We start from the raw sequence: 23,101 nt of genomic DNA, 5'->3' as shown, positions 1-23,101 counted from the left end.
TCTGGCATCTCTACATTTGTTTCTGGCAGTACTGGCCTTCCAGTTGTTTAATGAAGTTCAAGAAGACTGGGAAGTGTACCAAGAGCATTTAGCACTTCATTTCCAGGCAAGTGTCATTAAATGCCCTGAGAGATAGTGAGATTGCTATTACCTACAAAAGAACATTTCTGTTATCTTATGCAGTAGTTGGCCCCTATGCCTGAACGATCACTGCTGTCATTAACTGCTATCAATTCACTTTAAAGTGAACATGATGCAACAAAAATGCATGTGTTGGCTGCTCATTTAGACTTCCTCCTATGTAAGGAGGCAACATCAGACAGTTCTGCATCACAGATGGCAGACCTACAACACCTGAGTAGATAATTCCAGTTTACATGTTATTGTGTGTTATTATACACAGAATCAATAATCCCTGACATGGTGATCATATTAGCAGCAGACAATCAGATCCTCATTTTTAGCTGAAGTTTCATATATTGCCTTTGGCTTTCAAGGTTTCACAAGTATATCAGGCTGCTCTTTCCACAGAGTATCGTATATCAGAACTGTCATCTATTGGCAAATGTAGCATGCCTTCGTTTGTCTGAGGGTGAAATTGCAAAAATGTAGGACAGTGCTTGTGGAAGTGGAGTAGCCCTCACTCAACAGAAGATTGGACATCAAACCCTGCACCAACTCTGTTTTTCACCTCATTCTAGACAAGATTTTCATTGACTGCCCAGCTGTCTTATTTGTTTTTCTTTACATGCTACCCACATTGTAATGTCTAACAACAGAGTTTGCACCTGGGTCACATAGCAGGTGTTTTTCAGAGCCAACCAAGCCATCAGCAGTTGAGTGCACCAATGCAAATAAACTTCTTCACAGATTCAAGGGTAGCATCACACTGCCTTACACTGTTCTTACAGTTGTATTCCTTTTTGATACAGGGCCCTCGTCTCAATTACTAATCAACCTGTATATCTCTGATTGTGGTCTTCATCATTAAAATCAGTGGCTGCTTATCTGTAGACTTATGTTTACCATGAAATTCTAACAATAGGACAAACAGTTCTGAAATTAATGTATGAGCAACTAACCAGAAGCCTTCTTTTCTTTACCATCACAGAACCCTCAGTGAAAAATACTTTTGGCCTCAGTGTGTATACAGCATTTGGATTTTCTATACACACTTGGTCCAAGCAATTCAATAAACAATTCCATATGCAGAAATGGATTCTGTAGGTCTCCAATATGCTCCCTTGGTCCCTCCAGTCCTGAGAATGGCTTCTAATTTTTTACCTATATGGCAGTAAAATAGTCAGCAGTATCTAAATTTTTCAAAGCCTGACTGATACCTTATCCTTACAGGATGAAGTTAAAGCAGAACTGGATCACTTAGAGGAGTTGGAAGTGCTGTCCCAGATTTCTTATACTGCATTGGCATCACCTTTAACCATTGTTCTCAAACCAAAGTTGATGATAGGCCATTCATTGACAAGACTGCAGAGAAAAGGGACCCCTTACCAGTGGCCTTCACATTCTCACCACACATTTCTTAAGCTGAAGTGATACCTGTAAACTCCTCTACACCTAACTTCCTGCAAGCCTCATGTATCGCTCCTGTTAGCCACAGATGCATCACCTTGTGACAATGGAGACATACTGTCACGTAAATATTCAAATGGTTCGGAGTGGCCTGTTATGTTCACCTTCATTACACTGACCATGGGACAACAACATCATTCTCAGATAAAAAAGGAGACACTGGCAATTACAGTTGATACCCAGAAGTTCATCAGTTTCTTCTGTGGCAACCAATTTGATATCGTCACAGATCATAAGACTCTGTTGACCATAACTGGCACTAAGTGAAAGTTGCCTGAATGGACATTTTGAAGGCTACAACACTGTGCTCTTTTTCTTATAAAATTACCAATATTCCAGTCACTATCATACATCAGCTCAGCAAAGGAATACCAATGCACTGTCAAGAATTCGTAGGTGTCCACATAAGGAATTTGATGAACAATGCTGTCCCCACGTTGGTTCACAATTGGAACAATCATTGGAAGAGTTTCCTATCACCTCCATACATGTCACAGGAGCCACACAAAAAGATCCACTTTGAGACAGGTTTGTCAGTTAGTACTAACCAGCTGCCCCATACCCATTTTCCAGCCTCACCCCCACTCTCCCCCCCCCCCCCCCCCTTAACCTCCACCACCAAGATGCCATGTCCTTCATCTTTTCAAAGGTGTCCTGTTATTGAAACAGAATGATTGCTAGTCTCATTAGTGTTTTTGGAGGTCCTATGCTACTGTATGTTAAAGCTCATGCATTGGTTCCGTTGTAGCATTACCAGAATGAAGAATCTGGCCCAAATCATGTCTATAGGCTAAAAGTCGATCAAGATATAGTGCACATGGCTCAAAAACCCCAAGCTTGGCAGTGGCAGCAGTCTGCACCACTCACCTTGGCAGTTACAGCAATCTGCACCATCTCAAGCTTGCCAGCCATGGCCTATGTCTACACAGCTGTGAAACTGGGGTCATGCAGATTTAGTGGGCCCATTACATGGCATTATGTGGCTGACTTTGATAGACACATATTCTTATTTCACTCACAAAATAAAAATTCAACAGACCTGTACAAAAAAATACCACTAAGCCCTTTGTAAATATTTTTGATTGGATTAGCACCAGGAACACTTATCACAGATAATGATCCACCAGTTATTTCTGCTCGTTTTCACCCAGAATGGAATTAAACATGTTACCACACCTCCATTTCACCCAGCATCTAACTGTGTGAAAGAAAATTTAAGACATAGATTGATACAACCTTGACATCCACTTCTGTTGATTTTACACTGATTTTTCTAACCTTATAATGGGCAACACTGTTGCAAGACTGAAACCCAGTCTAGCTTCTGCCATCATCATTCCTTGCTAGGTTTCTTGCTGCCTCCATCAATGCTGGAAGAAAAAAAAAGGTACACCTTTTAAGATGGGCATCCTATCTGAGTGCTTATATTCAAACATATACCTGTCTGGGTATGTATCTACATCTCTACTGGGCAAGGGAACCAGCTGATCCAAGTGGCTACATCCAGAGGCATCCTTTGCTGGCACTGGAACTGGTTCTCTTTTGACAATCCAAAGCAAGCTCTGGCTCTGGATCTGCCTCACCATTGGGACAACCCATCTCACCCAGTCCAAGGACTGATAGAAGCACATGAAGTGCCTGGTTCCATGACATCCTCGGTGATGGACACCTGGTATTCCCAGCTGTCATACATCAGCACAGTGGATCTGGACCGACATCACATGAGAAGTCCTCCAATGTGTGCCACATCTGATGTCAGACTCACAGTTCATTCAGCAAGTTGCAAGTCAGACATACTATCACCTCCTGCATCTCCACCACCAGACATGGGAGTGGTCTTCTACCATTAGCAGCATCAGTAGCTGCACCGCCAGTTTTGCAGCATGCTCCATGACTTCCACCGCCATACTGGCCAAGACAACTCTGACTGTGGTCTTATTTAAGAGGAAAGGGGTCTCGTAATTCAGTGCCTGATGTATCAATGGATCAATCTTTGTAATGTATACAGCGAGGTCACTTGGTGCAATGCAGAGTGATACATCTGCCAGCACCAGGTCGCATGGGTAAATAACAGCAGCTCACTGATGGCTACTGTATGCTTATTTACAAGGGCCTTGCAACACTTGGCCTACTTTGTGGGTATTGCATTGCACTCTGTTATCCCCACACACAAACATGTATTTTTTCCTAATGCAGTGAAGTCTCTCTTTGGCCATGTGTTGTGCCTATTGTGAGTGCATTGACAGCATGTTCATGCACAAACAGTATGTTTTATATTAAAGTGCTTTCCAGCCTGTCAGTGTAACAGTGGTAAGCACAAATGTCTGAGTTATTCAGCAAATCTCCAGAGTACTTTAATAGCCAGAAGTGCCCTTCTCCAGAAGTCTTTTTTTTTCGTTTGGTCCAAGAAGTGTCACAATTTATTGTTTTCTGTGATTTGTTTGTACTTAATTAATGTTCAATAAACCTGTGTTGCTGAAAAATACAGCACTAAAAAAAAAAATTAATTTACATTGCAAACTGAAATCATATCTGATTTACAACTCCATCTACTACATAGAAGAAAATCCCCCCCCCCCCCACTCACACACACACACACACACACACACACACACACACACACACACACACACACACACACAGCCACTGTCTCCGGGTGCAGGGGCCTGACTGCGTCTGACTTCAGCACAAATCTACTGTGATGGGTGGGGTGGGGTTAGGGGTAGGGGGGAGGGTGGAGAGTAAGGAGTAGACATGAGCCAGTGAGTGAGAGAAATAGAATGTTAGGGGTGGATGAGGATGCTCCAGACCTCACACAGAAATATTCTGCCACCCATTGAACCTTTGCAATATTCTTGTCCATTGCTACTCCACCCCTGCTCGCACCATCTTGCCTCAGGACTCATAACCCTACAATAGACATAGATGCAAAACCTGTCCCATACATCCTCCCACTACCACCTACTACAGTCCTGTCACAGGCATTTCTTATTCCATCATGGGCAGGACGACCCTGAAAACAGCCCTGTGCTCTACCACTAAGCTGCAACTACTGTGCCACTTTCAGTGTGGGCATGATAGCAAACAAGATGTCTGTCCACATGAATGGCCACTACCAACCTCTGGCTAAGAGTCAGCTGGACAAACAAGTTGCTGAGCATGTTGCCCAACATGATGTGCTTCACTTAAATAGCTGCTTCACAGCCTGCACCATGTGGATTCTTTCTACCAATACCAACTTTTCTGAAATGCACAGGTGGGAACTCTCCCTACAACATATCTTAAGTTCCTGTGCCCTCCTCGGCCTCACCCTTCACTAACTCCACGCACAGGTGGGAACTCTCCCCCCCCTTTGGCCTCACCCTTCACTAACTCCAGTCCTGTACATCTTCGTCCAAATGATTACTCTGCAATTCTCACTTTACTGTCTGGCAGAGGGTTCTTCAAACCACCTTCAGGTTGTAACTTCTGAAATTTTTCTGGTATATTTCTTCTTCTGATAATTTTTGGGTATGCAGCCGGATTCCGTCAACATTCTGCCATGAAATTTCAGCACAGAGATGTCAACCGTCTTGAGATGAGTAGACAAATACTGTAGAGCCCAAGCACATCACGGCATTTATGCCGAATCTCGCACATGTGAAATGTGCTGGAATCTTTCAGTACATGTGTCAGGTGAAGACATGCGTGGGACAGCAAAGTTGTGTGTGCTGCCCTCAGTAGTGGAAGTGAGAGATGATCTAATCATTGAGTATCGAATGACCCCATCAATTGTGCTGTGACTGGATAAGTTTTGTTGTAGGATTCCAGTTTTTGTCCAGATGAAAGCCCTTGTCATGATTTATAAGATTATTGGCAAGACATATTTCCACTGATTCTTTGATTACTGAAACCCAAAAACTGGAAACTAGAGCTAAAAGTTTTGTTCTTGTGTATTCCATTGAGTGTCCCATGCAATACTATAACTAAAATTATCCAGTCACATTGGAATTGATGGGGTCATTTGATACTCAATGACTGGATCATCTCTCATTTCCACCACTTAGGGCAGCATACACAACACGGCTGGCCCACACATGTGCCAGATGATGACAGTACATTTTGCATGTTCAAGATTCAGCATAAATATTGTGAATGCACCTGGGCTCCTCAATAGTTGTCTACTCATCTGAAGATGGCCAGATGTATCTGGGCTGAAATATCGTGGCAGAATGTCGATGGAACATGGCTGTTAGGCTGAAAATTATTAAACCACCTTCAGACTATTTCTCTACCATTTCACTTTGTAACAGCCCATGGGAAATATGAACACTTACACCTTTCTCTATTTGTTATGATGATCATATCTCCCTATGTATGTTGGCTGTAATTACATATTTTCATGTTCAGAGGAGAAAGCTGGGAATTGAAATTTCCTCAAAAGATCTCGCCACAGTGAAAAATGCCTTTATATTTAAGATTGCCACACCCACTTGCTTTTTTTTATCGTATCTGTGACACTCTCTCCCCTACTTCATGATAATATAAAATGACTTTTTGATGTCCTCCATCAATCCCATCTAGTAAGGATCCCATACCACAAGCAGTACTCTAGCATAGGATGGACAAGCATAGTGTAAGTAGTCTGTTTAGTAGACCCATTGTATCTTTTAAACATTCTGCTAATATAATACACTCTTTAGTTCGTGTTCTTGACAGCATTATATATGTGATCAATCCAGTTTAAGTTCATAATTGTAATTCCTAGGTATTTGGATAATTGACAGCCTTCACCTACCTATCTCCTTTCCTGCTCCCACTCCAGCACTACATGTGCCTTCTATCCAACCAGTGCACCTACTAGTTCTTCTCCGCTTTTCTCCCCTCCCCCTCCTCCCCCCCCCCCCCCAGCCCCTCCTTCTCCCACCATACAGCTCCCGACACCTCACCTAGCAGCTCTGTCATGACCTCACCTTATCCCTGCATGCAGCCACAGGCAGCACAGCATCTTCCTCCATCCTCCACCCCTATCCAGCTATTCCTCCCCTTCCATGTCCCATGCCTCTGCCTTACCCCCACCATCCATCCCAGCAGATTGCCGCTTATATTTTGAAACAATGACTTTGTCTTAAATCTTAAATATTTTAGCAGCTGTCATTCTGTACAGTGAGCATGCATTATTAAAAAGCATGCACGACCATGCTGGCCTCATGTCAGCATAGACAGTGCAGCAAGTTCTGTACCATGTGCGAAACAGCCTTATATAAACTGGCATTGGGCCATTCTAAAATTTTTATGATAAATGTAAACTTCACTGTTAAATTGTGCCTTAATGTACTCCTTAATTATGTGTGATTGTTCTGATTACTATGTCTTTCAGTGTCTTAGTACATTCTTTCATGTGGAAGTGAAATAGAAGTTGGTTGGTGGGTATTCCTAATTTGTGTTTGTGCAGTGTTATAATATTTTTGACGGTGGGGATAGAATTCTGCTCCACTTGTTTCATTTTGTGGTTCACTACGGCCAATGCATCAGTTGAAGAAATCCTTCAATCCCTAGTGGAACAGTAGTGAGCTCTCATCAACCAACAGCAGGTTGTCTGTAAAAAATTTGGTAGCATTATTGGCAAGCCAGGGTTCAGTGCCCTTGTTGCAACCCCCATTGTTTCCTCCGTATGACAAGTAGAATGCAGTAGATTGGGACGCATATGAAAAACACCTTCAGCAACATTTTCAAGCTTTTGGTGTCACCGACCCTAATGTGCATAAGGCTTTCTTTCTGTCATGGATTTACCCTCATGTTTATCACCTTTTGTGCCAGCTAGCCCCTCTTTTGGAACCTGCCAGTCACTCTTTTGATAAAATATGTCAGTTACACTCTACTTGTCACTGCAAATGTAGTCATGTTATTGGTGCTCACATTGAGTTCTACCATTGTCAAAAACAGCTGCAATAGTTGTATAAAGCTTGGGCAGTGGAACTTCTTGGGCTTAGCCTTCACTGCCAGTTTGCTACTGAAGCTTACTGCAACTCACATGCTGATTCGATGGCTATAATATGTTTGGTCCCTGATAGAGAAGTTTGGGAATATACTTCACAATGTGAAAAGCCATCTCTCACAGAGGTGTCGAACACTGCCCTGTTTTTTGCAGTATCTAAGGGAAGCATTGAGTTCTACCATTGTCAAAAACAGCTGCAATAGTTGTATAAAGCTTGGGCAGTGGAACTTCTTGGGCTTAGCCTTCACTGCCAGTTTGCTACTGAAGCTTACTGCAACTCACATGCTGATTCGATGGCTATAATATGTATGGTCCCTGATAGAGAAGTTTGGGAATATACTTCACAATGTGAAAAGCCATCTCTCACAGAGGTGTCGAACACTGCCCTTTTTTTTTGCAGTATCTAAGGGAAGCAGGAAGGCAGACAGAAGCTTAGTGTGAAGTAGCCACCATTGCTTCTCCTCAGCTCATGGGAAGGGTGGGGGAGGGATGATGTTGTGGCCATGCAATTGCGATCTCCACAGCAGGCAACAGCACAACGACAGCTGCATGCTTGTCTTCCGTCATGTCCTTATTATTCTGTTCAGCTTGAGTGGGCCACATGTCCAAAATGTGCAACTATTGTGAAAACAAAAAAGGCCATACTGTTTCTGTGTGCAACTTCCAACTTCCTTCATCAGTCATGAACATGGATGTGAACTGTGTTTCCCAAGTGGTGGTAGCCATAAACAAACTTTGGTAAATTCTCAAATCTATGTGGACACTGGATCACTGCTATTGCACCTTTCTCTCATCAGTTGGTGAGTTACAACAAACAACAGGTACCCATATTGGGACAGTTTTATAGTCTAATAATGTATTAATTAGGTTCTGATGAAGTGCATCTGGTACTGGATCAAGTTCCCTACCAACAACAGTCAGTAGTCTGCTTGGAATTTTCCTCACTGTTTTCAGAAGGTTTAGGGTGTACCAGTTTCAAGGTTCATGTGAATCTAATGGCGTACCCTTGTATTTTTTTCCAAATAGCTTTAGGAGAGCAAGTCAGATCAGAACTCAACTGAATTGTGGCCTTGGATGTTCTCACACCTGTGTCCTCTGGTGAATGGTCTACTCTGTTGTTAATTGTCACAAAACCTAATGGCAAACTTCAGCTCTGCGGAGATTTTAAAAAGTCTGCAAATTCACAGTCTGTTATCGATATCAGTCCCTTACCCTGTCAGGATGAACTCTTTGCATCGCTTTCTAGGGAATAGTTGAGTCATCAGTCTTCTGACTGGTTTGATGCACCCCACGACGAATTCCTCTCCTGTGACAACCTCTTCATCTCAGAGTAGCACTTGCAACCTATGTCCTCAATTATTTGCGGGATGTATTCCAATCTCTGTCATCTTCTACAGTTTTTGCCTCCACAGCACCCTCTATTACCGTGGAAATCATTATCTGATATCTTAACACATGTCCTATCATCCTGTCCCTTCTCGTTGTCAGTGTTTCCCACATATTCCTTTCCTCTCTGATTCTGTGCAACGCCTCCTCATTCCTTACCTTATCAGTTCACCTAATTTACAACATTCTTCTATAACACAACATCTCAAATGCTTTGATTCTCTTCTGTTCCAGTTTTTCTACCTACACTCCATGTTTCAGTACCAAGCAATGATGTGCTCCAAACGTACATTCTCGTAAATTTAGTCCTCTAATTAATGCCCATGTTTGATACTAGTAGACTTCTCTTGGCCAGGAATGCCCTATTTTACCAGTGCTATTCTACTTTCAATGTCCTCCTTGCTCCATTCGTCATTGGTTATTTGCTGCCTAGGTAGTAGAATTCCTTAACTTCATCTGCTTCGTGACCATCAGTCCTGATGTTAAGTTTCTCACTGTTCTCATTTCTGCTACTTTTCATTACTTTCATCTATCTTCAGTATATTATCAGTCCTTATTCAGTACTCATTAGACCATTCTTACCATTCAGTAGATCTTGCAATTCTTCTTCACTTTCACTCAGGATAGAAATTTCATCAGCAAATCATATCATTGATATCCTTTCACCTTGAATTTTAATTCCACTCCTGAACCTTTCTTTCATTTCCTTCATTGCTTCTTCAATGTACATATTGAACAGTAGGGTGAAAGACTACATCCCTGTCTCCATATCCTTTTTAATCCAAGCACTTCATTCTTGGTTGTCCACTTTTATTATTCCATCTTGGTTCTTGTCATATTCTATGTATATTACCCATCTCTCCCTATAGCTTATCCCTATTTTTCTCAGAATTTTGAACATCTTGCATCATATGACATTGTCAGATGCTTTTTTCACATTGGTAAATTTTGTGAACCTGACTTGATGTTTCTTAGCCTTGCTTCCATTATCAACTGCAATGTTCACCTTTGGCCTTTAAGCCAAACTGATCATCATCGAACACATCCTCAGTTTTCTTTTGCATTCTTCTGTATATTACTCTTGTAAGCAACTTGGATGCATGAGCTGTTAAGCTGATTGTACTATAATTCTTCCACTTGTCAGCTCTTGCAGTTTTCAGAATAGTGTGAATGATATTTTTCTGAAAGTCAAATGGTTTGTTGCCAGACTCATATATTCTACACACAAATGTGAATAGTGATTTTGCTGCCACTTCACCCAATGATTGTAGAAGTTCTGGTGGAATGTTATATAACCCTTGTGGCTTATTTGATCTTAAGTTCACCAAAGCTCTCTTAATTATGATTACAATATTGGATCCCTTATCTTTTCTAAATTGACTACTGTTTCTTCTTCTATTACATCAGACAAATCTTCCTCCTTACAGAGGCAGTCAATCTACTCTTTCCACCTATCTGCTCTCTCCTCTGCATTTAACATTGGAATTCCCATTACACTCTTAATGTTAGAAACCTTGCTTTTAGTTTCACTGAAGGTTGTTTTGACTTCCCTATACACTGAGACAATCCTTCCAACAATCATTTATTTTTCAATTTCTTCACTAGTATTTTTCCAAAATAGATTTGTCACATGCATACTTTCAACTGCATCTAGATGATGATTCCAAACATATCCTTGTAGTGCATACCCTCTTTGGGTTATAGCAATACCAGTGCCTGCCATTCAGCTTTGCTAGCACCCCTGCTATTCGCCAACAATTTTTGGAGCAATTCACTGTCTCCATGCTTGGGTCTGTTAGCTACCTGTATGATATTGTGTTCTCCAGTTCCCCAATAGATGAACACATGTGAAATCTTCATGCCTTTTTCACAGTGCTGAAGGCTGCCATGTTGAAATATGACTTTCACAAATCACAGGTTTTTCAACCATCTATCATCTACTTTGGCTATTAAGTCTCGTGTTCTGGTGTCAAGCCTTTACACCAGCAGGTCAATGTCACTGCGGTGTTGCTGCATCTGACCAATGTCTCAGAGTTGTTTCTATGAAAGATTGCATACTATCATAAATTTCTTTCTGATGGAGCCACAGTGGCTCGGCCCCTTCATCCTCCCTCACATACAGATGTTTCTTTTCACTGGTCTCATACTTGCCAGTAATGTTAAAATTCCACTCTGCCCCTTACCCTTCTATTGTGTATGCATGAAAACTTTACATGTTTTCCTATGTGGTTCTAAATTTCATTTGATTGCTGATCATAAACTTCTGTTTTCTGTTTTTTATCCTTCAGCATCTTTAGCAGGCACAGTCGCCCACCACCTGCAGTGCTGGGCCCTGTGTTTGTCACACTATAACTATGCAATTCATTTCTACCCCACAACACAATGTGCTAATGCGGATGCCCTTTCTTGGCTGCCAAGTGGCCCTCATCCAGCATCCGATCAGGATGAACCATTGTGTTCTGTTTACATGTTGAAGCCCAAAACACCATAGATAGTTTCCTCCACCACAGGCAGGATAAACCAAAGACAAGGCATCGGATTCCTTGCATGATTATTATGCTTTTCACCTCTGCCTCTCTGTTCTTGAGGGTGTGCTACTGTTGGCTACTGAAGAGTCAGCGCTCAGTGTTGTGATCCCGTCCACATCATGGCGGAATGCCACGTGCCTTCTCCACTGGGACCAGTGGATTGTTTCTCATACAAAATTACTGGCCTGCAACCATGTCTTTTGGCTGTGTATTGACAATGAGGTCAAGTGTGCTGTGTCAGCCTGTGCACCATCCATCTAATTGCACCACAGGTCTTTCTTTCCCTCATGCCCATCCCCCCCCCCCCCTCCCTCCCAGCACCCCTTGGAGCATATTCATGCTGATTTTGCAGGTCCCTTATTTAATTCCTTTTAGCCTGTAGTAGTTAACATTTGCTCAGAATCTCCTTATGTGGTTCATTGCTGCCCACATCCATGGCAGCGACAGTCATGACCGGTAGCAAAAGTTTTTTCATTGAAAGGATAGCTGTATATGCTTAAGACAGACAATGGCCCACAATTTGTGTCTCAGGATTTTAAAGATTTTTGTTCAAACTGTGGCACCTGGCATGTTATGGCCCGTCCATTTCATTCTCAGTCCAATGGTGAGGCTGAGCAATTTACCCTTACTTTCAAAACTCTGACAAAAAATATATCACTCCATCTTCTCTCAAGGTAGCCTTTGATATGTTTTTGAGCTCATATAGATTCACTGCCGTTGGTGAATGTAGCCTGGTGGAACTGCTTCACACTACCAGCCCCATACACTGCTTCATCTCCTCCAGCCAGTGCCCGGCCATCCACTGGTACATGCCCCACAGAATTTCTATCTGGGCCCATGGATTTGGCTGGCACCCCAAATGGATTCCAGTGGTCGTCCATCATGGTTGAAGTTCCAGCCTCTGCATCTTGCACACCTCCAACACTACAACCAGCTCTGCCCACATGTGCCCGACCACACATTGGGGACCCTACCACCCTGGTGGCTGCCTTCACAGTTGGTGCTGGCCCCCACAATGCAGTTTGTGTGCCTTTCGGCTTCTGCACTGTCATTGTCCTATGTGCTGCTGCTACCAGGCAGACTAGTTAGTGCAAGGGCACTTCCATCTCTGCAGCCCCTGCTGCCACCACTGCCACCACCTTTGTATTCTCTGCTGCCTCTGTCATCATGTACCTAGGCATATGTGGACATGGGTACAGCACCTTCATCACCAATCCTCCCTTATGGTGTCTTGCAGGGAAGTAGGCACCACACCTGTCCATGCTTGTGAAATTTCAGACTATTCTCCTGTGATGGCATGGCACCTGCTCCAGAGGTCCCCTTCCAAGGAAGACATGGACATCTCCACGGTGAACATTTTTTCCCAAGGGGAAAGAAGTGTTGTAACCCTATACAGTGAGTGTGCATAATCAAGCAGCATGTGTATCCATGGCAGGCCTAAAGAGGCTGCCTCACATAGGTACAGATGGCGCAGCAAACACTGAACCTTGAGAAAAGTTGCCTTATATAAGGCCGCGCACTGGGACCTCGGCCACTCTGATCAGTGTTGCCACAATTTTTGGAAATGAGGGAATATCAGGGAATTTCAAACGTGTCAGGGAAATCTGGAAAATATCAGGGAAACTTGGAAAACACTACAAAAACCTGGTTTTTGTCTCTGCAAATGAAATGGTTTGTTTACTGACCTGTCATGCATGGTCACTGTTGGGGCGCACCTGAGTACGTGCACCAATTCACTGCTCCCTCATTCCTACTGCTTCTCCCCTTCCTGCCACTCCCCTCAGCTTGCAGTCAGTCTACCATCACTTCTTGCTGCTAGCCTATCAGCTGCCGATGAGAGGCAGGGAGACACGGGGAGTGGTTTGCTTGGATCTGATTCTCAGAGATTGTTGACATAGCAGCCGGAGACGGCAGTATGTGTGCATGAGTTGTATCTGAGTGATTTCCTGACAAAGGCTATGGCTGAAAATTGAGTTCTGAGAGTGTGACTGTCTTTTCCATGTGCCTGTCTGCAGCTCAGCAATCATATTTGAGTTGCTACCTATCCTCATTAATAATGATTCTCAGAGTATTTGTGCAAGTTATCTGTTGCATGGATTGATCACCACGGTCTTATTTCATCAACATGGTGTCTGTAACACGAGCGGATTTCTGCGACCGGCCAAAACTGCAGGCCATTTCTTCGGTTATATCTAACGGATAGGGGCCTGCTGACCTGAAGCCCATCGTTTCCCACTAATGTGCAGGCCCTACCTGTTGTACCTAGTCTCACTGATCTGTCCACAGGCTGGTTCTGTCTGTGTGTGGTGTAATGCAATGGATTTTCGTGGTTTATCCATGGACCCAGGATTGCAGTGCTCCTCGGCAGCCCTGGCCATGGGAATGGATTTCAGAAATTGAGACTGTCTCACCACAAGTACATTGTACAGTGTGGAATTTTGTAGACATTTTATTTATTGTAATACATTTTGGTACATTGAAAGTAGTTTATATTTTAGAAAGTATGGACAATAAGAAGAAGAAAATTGTAGCAGTTGCTGGTGGTTTGTAAGCTATGTACTCATATATTTTGTGAAAGAAAAATCACATAATACCTGTAAAATAATAGACATAACACAGTGGGTAATAACCGACAATAATGAACATTGTAGAACCAACATTTTATTGGCAGTCATCTATACTGCTGGTTTACACAACTCTTCCCTGCCTTATACACTTCTTTCAAGAGGCCTACTTTTTTCTGAGCTTATATCTGAAAACTGTGAAAGTATTTTAAGTCTGTCATGTGACTCCAAGGAAATGTGTATTTTTGTCACTAAATATGTTTCACCTTTTTAAATAAAATAACAACAGTGGTCTTAATGAAACACATATATCTTTTGGCTTGCTTTCTCCATCTAAAAACAGTTCATTACAAAAGATGTTGGTACTTAAGATTTTTGTTCACATGGGGGAAAAAGACAGAAGCCCTTACATAATTTTGAGATCTCAAAATTTGTCAGGGAAAAATGCTAAACCTTTTCTGGAAATCAGGGAAATATTAGATAATTTCACTTGAAACATGTGGCAGCCCTGCTTATGTCTATGTGACAATTGTATACTTCACAGTTTGACTGTGTTGTAAAGTACACCTTTATTATATGTGTTTGTACTAATTACTATGTCATTCAGTGTCTTAGTATATTCCTTCTTGTGGAAGCAGAATAGGAGTTGGTTGGTTGAAATACTGATACTTTGTGCAATGTCACAATTGCAGTCTTTTTCATAGTGCCTGTCTGCATCTCAGTGCCTCCTCCATTGGTGAGCAACTATCTATCCTTTCCATTATTGTTGTTATTATATCCTGGACTTTCCATCATTTCATTTAAAAATAACTAACTGAGTAACACTTAGTTTCTGGATAATTTCATCGTAGTGATACTCTCTGTTGCAGATGATAGTGTGAAAAAGAAAATAAGACTAACAAAGTAGCTGTTTACTCATGTTGCTTCCTTTTGCATTCATTAGCGAAGTATACATGCAGTTATGCTATGCCTGTTATTTGTATCTCAAGTAAATATTTGTCAGTCATTATTTTTATGGAGTAAGGTGGGGAAGTGGTGAAGACACTGTATACACAGTTTAGAGGAGAATGTTACAAACCTATGTCTGCCCATTCTTGTTTAGGTTTCCCTTGGAGGTCTGTTGCCTGAATGTCTTCTGTTTTTGTCTTGTTAATGTACAACTGGTTATCATGACACCAGTGAAGAGCCACTTGGATTATCTCTCAGGAATTACCTAGAATGCCTTGCAAATTTTCCCATGAGGTTATTAGTGCCATGTCATCAGCATAACCACATTCTTGTATGGTACATAAATGAAAAACTCATTACTGTAGATAATGAACTGCAGAAGCTGAAAAATGAACACTTATTCTTTTTATTTGGAGTATTTATCTTTTCTACTCATCTGTCTACACTATCTACAGCATAATGATAATGTAAAATTTAAATAAATAGCTGTTTGTAGTTATGTTTATAAATTAAAATATTTTTATAAATTAAAATATATTCATCATTGCTTTTCCATTAGTGTAAGATCTGTAGAATTTCCTCACATTTCTCTGCATTGCCTTGTTCTCATTTTTATGAGACTTGGGTTGGGTTGGGTTGTTTGGGAGAAGAGACCAAACAGCAAGGTCATCAGTCTGATGGGATTAGGGCAGGATGGGGAAGGAAGTCAGCTGTGCCCTTTCAAAGGAACCATCCCAGCATTTGCCTGGAGCGATTTAGGGAAATCACAGAAAACCTAAATCGGGATGGCCGAACGCGGGATTGAACCGTCGTCCGGCCAAATGCGAGGCCAGTGTGCTAACCACTGCGCCACCTCGCTCGGTATATGAGACTTGGTATACACCAGAATAAATAGCAGTGTCCTGATTATTGAACTGTGCTGTGTATATGCTCTAACTACAAGATCACACAGATAGTAACAAACATAACACTTCATTACTTCAAGAATAATGGTACAAGAAAACACTTACCATGAAGTGACAGCACTACTAGTCCAATACACACAGGCTGAATGTCAACATGTGACGTGAGAGTGAAGTTGGCTGGGCCCAGCTCAATAAACCGTCAGCTGCTGGTAGAGTATACTATGGACAGGCTGTGTGCACATCTGAGAGTGGAGGCCTCTGCCAGATGTAGCATCTTTTGATGTGCCATATAGCTGCATGCCCGGCTTGTGGGCGTGGAATCTTGTATGGATTACTATACTCCTCCCACCTTGGGGTGGAGCATTGCTGATTCCCTAGGCAACATGTGGATGGCCGTGACTAGGAATGGTATCCATGTCCATGGGGGCAAGAGGGGAGAGCAACTCCCAGACTGCTTAGAACCTGCAATACGGGCGAAAGTGGCTGGTACAAGGAGGGCCCTGATGGCCCCTGTTGGAGCATGAGATGACAGAACCAGCGATGGGAAAGGTGGAGGTGTCTCCATTCCCAGTAAGGCCACACAGGCAACATCAAACCTACGAGGGCCATCTTCACCGACTGAAGGGGCACCAGAGCTGCTGCTGGAGGTTCTGGAGTCATGGTCTTATCAGGCATTGCTGACACAGGCAGAAACTGAGGCTGGAACACCGGCAGATTGATGGCATCCAGCAACTGGAGGACCAGCAAGGCACGTCTTGTGCCCAGGACAGTTGGGTGAGTGCCCACTGTGACCCAGAGGTGATTTTGATGGTGCCTGACCTTCTGGTCTTCCATCCAAGGAGTGTAGACATGGCAGTTGTTCTGATACATGTTGCCAGTAACCAGTGGGGGTGCTAATCAAAACCATGCACCCAGACTGCCATTCCTGTGGAACATAACGGCAGATGGAAACCCAGATGGAAGAGATGGAGCAGCATCCATGGCTGGCGCCCGTGAAGAAGCTTGACAGGGCTACGGGGCCCAATAGGAGTCATCAGGTAGGCCGTCAAACAAAATGGCAATGCTTCCTTGGCAGGAAAGTCTGCAGATATTTCTTCATCTGGGTATTAATGGTGTGAATCATGTGTTCGGCCTCCCTGTTAGATTGAGGGTGACATGGAGGGGAGTGAACATGATGAATGCCTGCCTGCGCACAGAAATCACAAAATACTTGGGGCAGGAACTGAGGTCTTTTGTCAGAAATGAGAGTAGCTGGGAGACCTTCCACAGACGAAAATTTTAAAGGGCCTCAATAATGACTTCAGTAATGGTCAGGCAGCACCAGACCAAGTATGGAAAACATGTCACTGACAATCAGCCAAAACACATTCAGAAATAGACCTGCAAAACACACATGTAGCCATTTCCACGGTCAGGTTACTGGAGGCCATGGGGGAAAACGAAGCATTGGGAGCCACCTGTAGACGAGTACACTGGGGACATCCAGCAACCAAATGTTCCAGCTCCCTGTCCTGGGTCAATACACTTGACTGTGAGCCAAGTCTTTGGTGTGGGAAACAGCCTCATGCAACAGCTGTAAAAGCCTCCTGTAGCAAACTCAACCAAATGACTGCCCTAGGAGCTGCTTCTTCCATGAAGAGGAGGAGGAACCTGTGTAAGCTGAAGGCGCTAAATTGGGACTGTATGGTAGATGTGGTAAGACAGTCCAGCCAAATTTTGCAATGATCTGTGTGGTCACAAAATTTGTCTGGAGCCCGGCATTATCATTTTGCAGGTGAAAGTTGGTCTTCTTCTCTGGTCTTACCCTGGAAATTCAGGCTTTCAGTTAGTCACTGTTGTCTTGTAGTGTGCTGAATTGACTGTTTCTCCATGCTCCATGACATCTGAAAGAAGGCTGTGCACATCACTTTGCCTGCATTTGCATTTCTTCTTTGATGGAGAATTCGCATGTCGCCATTCCACAGATTGTCTTTTGGATTCTGGCTCATAGTGGTGACACCATGTATCATCTTTGGTGATGATGCTATCCAGAAAACCATCACCTTAATCATCATATTGGTCCAGCAGGTCCTGACAAATTTCCATTTGATGAGTTTTTTGTTCTACTGTAAGCATCTATAGGATCCATCTCGCACAGACAGTGTGATAACGAAGATATTCCAACATCGTTTCTAAGGCATTACAGCTGACATTCAGCTTTGCACACAATTCTTTGATCATGATCTGCCAATCAACATGGATGAGTTGATCAACAAGCTCTTCATTGCAAGGGATGACAGCTGTGCAGGATCAACCAGGCAATGGCTTATTACGCATACCCTTTTCATCACATTGAAAATGTCAAAGCTATTACTTCACATTGCTCATGTTTATTGTATCATCTCCATACACATTTAGCAAGTGTCAGTGGATTCGAATTGGTGCAATTTCTTCAGCAGTGAGGAATTCATTCAGACATCACTGTTTATATGCGCATTCATATAAGACTCCATTTTGCAACACTCCTCTGCTAGCACCAAATACCACAGAACAACGAAACCACCTGCAAATGGAAGAAGAAGATTCAAGCATTAGCACTACACCAGTGACATCTGGTGCAGACATCCAAAGTAATCAAAAAAGATAGGAGGCATTATTTTGTAGGTATGAAGCGGTTCTTAAGTGTGACATGGAGGATGAGATGACCAACCCTGCTGGACAAGGCAGACGTCCTGCTAGAGGACAGGGGACAGATGCTGTGGCCTTGGTGAGCTGGGTGCTGGTGATTGGAAGGCCATATACCTCTTGGCAGGAAGTGACATCCAAATTAAAACACACAAGCCCCTCTAAATCAAACTTGGGTTCTGGACCAATGGGCAGCCTGGATAAGGCGTATGTGTTGACATGGCATGCAGTAGGACAAAAATGGATGTCATAGTGGTATCTGGAGAGGAACATGGCCCACAGATGCAACCTGGGGTCCACCTCATCCAGGACCTGGGCGGACAGACTGAATAATGAAGCAAATTGTGTGTGGTTTTAATGAGTTGGATTCTGGTGTCATACAGGAATTAATGAAATTTGGTGACCGCATACACAATTGGCAGAGCCTCCTTGTCGCCCTGAGAGTAGTGGACCTGTGCCAGACTGAGAGTTTTGGACGCAAACATGGTCTGATTGCAAGCCAGAACAGACAGAGGAAGCACCCTTGCCAAGAACAGACAGAGGAAGCACCCTTTCAAGGAAGAAGGTAGAGAGGGTGCATAATGGTGGATGTTTAGGGAATGAACTGTGGTGATAGGCAAATTTACCCAAGAAAGCCTGCAGTTCTTGCAGTGTCAAGGGACCAAGCAGGTCCATAATGGCCTTGAGCAGACCCACCTCTGGTTGGACACTCTGCTGTGATATTGTGTGACTCAGATACTCAAGAGAGGGTTGGAAAAGTTTAGACTTTTGTAGACTGCAATGCAGACCCATGGCCAGAAGTTTTTCAGAAAGTGCCTGGAGATTGTGCAGATGGTCAGTCATAGTACATCCGGTAATGACAGTGTACTTGAGGGGGCACTTGCCACACCAGACATTAACTGTTGATCTGATATAGGTTGAAATGTGTATTAAGAAACATTATAGGCATGGACTCCTTATCCAAGAGTAACTGGTGATATGCTTCACAAAGATGAAGTCTGGAGAAGAACTGAACCCTTGCAAAGTGAGTAAACAGCTGTTCTGGGCGTGGCAATGTGCATGTTTCAACCATGGACTGTGAATTAACATTGACCTTAAAGTCACTGCAAATATCTGAAATTTGGAGCACAGAGATTCAAATTATTGGTAGGGGACATTGACAGATACCAACTGTAATGGGTCCCTGACTGAAAAGCCAAAGGCCTGAAAGGCTTCAAACTCAAAAAGGTTTGCTAAACTAGTATCCTGAACAACAATGAAGGTAATAGATCAAATCAATGATCTATAGGTAATGTTACCTGTGAATTGACCAAGCAAGGGGATTTGCTGTTCATTATATCCCCGCAGGCTCCTGTTTACAGATGACAATGGAGGAGAGACAAGGTCTGAATATGTTTGGGCATTAAGCAAGGAAACTGCCAAACCTGTGTCCACCAGTAGGTGCAGTTGCAATGAGAGAACCAAAAGCTCGTTGGACTCCTGATTGGGAACCAGCCTTGGTGATGACACTTCCTGGATGTCTATATCCATGTTCTCTGATACTGTATTCTATACACTGAGTGGCAGACTATCACAATAAGGCCTTTTTTCCAACACTTACAACAGATGACCAAACACTGGGGACACTGTGATCCAGCACATTGGGAGTAACAAGGACAAAGGGGAGCAGTGGCTGGAATGTTGTCTGTGTACTGCACAGAAGCTGCCAAATCTGCTGGATTGCACTGCCACTACATCATCCTTTCAAGGTGCAGTGGATGCAGCCAGGCCATCCTGCCCCGCCGTGACATCACACAGTGCTTCCAGCTGCCTACAAGTTGTGTGTGAGACCTCATACAACTGTGCAATGGACTGTACCTCATCAAGGGAAAGGTTTTGTAATTGCCATACTTCCTCATCCTGGGATAGCAGATTATAACATCATGAACCATGACATCCACATATAACTCTTTTGACTTGGACGTGACAAAATTGCACTTTCGACTAAGGCAATGGAGAGTTGCAGCCCAAACATGATATGACTGGTGGGGCTGTTTCTTGCAGAGGTAGAATTCATCTGTTGTTGCACCAATGTTTGTAGGAGAGCTTTCATGTCACATAAAGAAAAATGTCACAACCGTATGGAAAAACAACTGCACAACAAACCTTGTGAAAAATGACCCAAATCATCGCCTGTGTGTTCTGACTACGAGAACACATGGATAATAACAGCCACAATACCTTTTTACTTCAAGAATACTAGGACAAGAAAACACTTGCCATGGATCAAGACACACAGGCTGAATGTCAGCATATGACAGAGAGTGAGGCTGACTGGGCCCTGCTCTGTAAACCATCAGGCAGCTGGTAGAGGTAGAGAATGCTATGGAGAGGCTGCGTGCACATCCGAGTGTGGAGACCTTGGCCGAAGCTAGCATCTTTGCACCCTATACAACTGTGCATCCAGATCACAGGTGTGGAATCTTATGTGTCACTACAGTATTGTTCATTACAACTTGGGACTTTTGGAACTCAATTGTTTTTCGTGTATCGGAAGCATGGAATGACTGGCTTAAACACCTAAAGACGAAACATAATAAGTAACTGTAGTAACCATTGTTCACTTTGTTCACTCTAAGTAAAAGAAGGCCAATAAATCTGGGTGACATCACAGCTGCAGAAAGCAGATGTCTTTGTTTACCCAAGAAAATAAATATTTTCATTCTAAGCGAGTTTTTTTGTGTTAAAAGAAAAAAAATATTTATGAAATTACATAGTGTTTTATTGGAGCACAGTATTCGTTTGTGCTAACCAATTTTTTTGTGTAATGCATTTCCGTATTAAATGTTCTTTGCTGTATACTGCATGGTTAATATTATCTATATAGAAGCACTCATCAGTTGTTTTATCATTTAAGTTTCCTTAAAGATAATTATTTTCTCTTTTTTCGTAATACCACCTAGAATTATGTGTGAACCTTGTCATACTGTTGTATCAGAAATTGATCTTCCTGTTTTGAGTTGTGTTTCTGTATAGTAGATTATGCTAAAAAGTTTCAAAATTCTGAAGTTCCAATAACGCATAATAAAATATAAATTCCATACAGTCCGGATCTTTCCTTGTTTGATTGTCACATCTTTGGCAATCTGAAGGAAGACATGCATGGACATCGGTTCCAGACAGACATGACTGAACAAATAATGTATAAAGAACTTTATTATAAAAACCTAAAACATAACAGACATGGTCGGCTGCTGTCAGATCCACAACTGCACCCACTGTTGCTCTTTCTTGTCTGTCTGTCATTAATTTTATCATTAATTCTTAATTGTCTCACTTTGGACTTAACTGGATTTTCTTCTTAGATTTGGCATTCACAGATTTATTGTAACATGGTTATCCAAGTAAAATACATAATGCTATTTTTATGTAGTGCTCACAAGCACACAAGATTTTTCTTCATACACGTGAATAGTGTTTATTCTGATGTGATTTCCCTACATGCAAAATCCCTGTTTTGTCTTATCTTTGTCAACCATTTCTGAAAGAATGCTGCACAGTGTACAAATGTTCTCACAATATTGGTATATGTTTTTCAAAATTATACCCTTTTTAATTGTTTTTGCAGACCTTCAACTCTCCATTTACTTGGTGCCTCCTTGAACACAGATACACTTGCCATAAATTTATTGTTAATTATTATTAGTAGGTGATATGATACACAGAGGAGACTTTAGCATAGTTGATTTGAAACTGTGCAGATAGTGCCAAACACACAGACACGAGCAGTAAGCAGGGCACTATTAAATTACTGAATAGCGTATGTATGAGAGACAGTAAAATGAAAACCAAACATCTGGCACAACAGGACCATGGAATGTTTACATCATGTAGCCAAAGATGTGAAAGATCTGAGCTGTACGGAGGATGTAGCAATGTTTCCCAACAAAATCGCTAAGACATAGTCTTCGTCCGATTGACAGTGCAGGGCCAGGCATTATTTTGCAACAGGATGATTACATCCAACAGCATTCTGACATTCTGAGGGAAAACAGCAAGCCAAGAGTGGAAATATCTCATATCTCCCCTGCCAAAAAAATTCAGAGATGTTCACACAAGTTCCAGTAAGGTCATGATAACATTCTTCTTCAACTGCAGGGTCGCAGGGTCCCTTTCCTCATGGAGATCCTCAAGCATGGAACCACAATCAATGAGCAGCAATGTGAAAACAACAGTAAAAACTGTGACATGCCATAAAGTCAAAATGCAATGGAATAGTGCCGGACAGAATCATGCTGTTATACAATAACGCCAATCACGCACTGCCAATTGGATGAAGGCTATGCTTCAGTGATTTGGTTGGGAAACATTTTTGGCAATCTGAAGAAAGACATGCATGGACGTCAGTTTCAGGCAGGCTAAGAAGAGCAACAGTAGGTGCAGTTGTGGATCTGTCAGTAGCAGCCCATGTTGTACGAAACAGGAATTGATCATCTTGTCTCACAGTGGGTCAAATATCATAACACATGTGGTGTTTACTTTCAAATGTAACAGTTCCAT

The 23,101-nt window shown here is 42.5% G+C and overlaps 2 protein-coding genes across 2 annotated transcripts in view; both read left to right on the top strand.

The window, feature by feature from the left end:
• The window catches only part of LOC126195669 (putative neural-cadherin 2), a 119,957-nt gene extending 103,162 nt beyond the window's left edge, over positions 1-16,795 (top strand). The window contains exons 8-9 of the mRNA XM_049934295.1: positions 2,339-2,532; positions 16,585-16,795. Coding sequence (XP_049790252.1) covers positions 2,339-2,532; positions 16,585-16,795 — 405 coding nt within the window. The remainder of the gene's footprint in view (positions 1-2,338; positions 2,533-16,584) is intronic.
• A 2,758-nt stretch (positions 16,796-19,553) lies between these two features.
• LOC126195668 (neural-cadherin-like) overlaps positions 19,554-23,101 on the top strand; it is a 50,698-nt gene continuing 47,150 nt past the window's right edge. Inside the window, exon 1 of the mRNA XM_049934294.1 lies at positions 19,554-19,586. Coding sequence (XP_049790251.1) covers positions 19,554-19,586 — 33 coding nt within the window. The remainder of the gene's footprint in view (positions 19,587-23,101) is intronic.

Source organism: Schistocerca nitens, chromosome 7 (genome assembly GCF_023898315.1).
Source record: "Schistocerca nitens isolate TAMUIC-IGC-003100 chromosome 7, iqSchNite1.1, whole genome shotgun sequence".
NCBI lineage: Eukaryota > Metazoa > Arthropoda > Insecta > Orthoptera > Acrididae > Schistocerca > Schistocerca nitens.
Note: the sequence above shows the minus strand (reverse complement) of the source record. Positions and strands in the feature narration are given on the sequence as shown.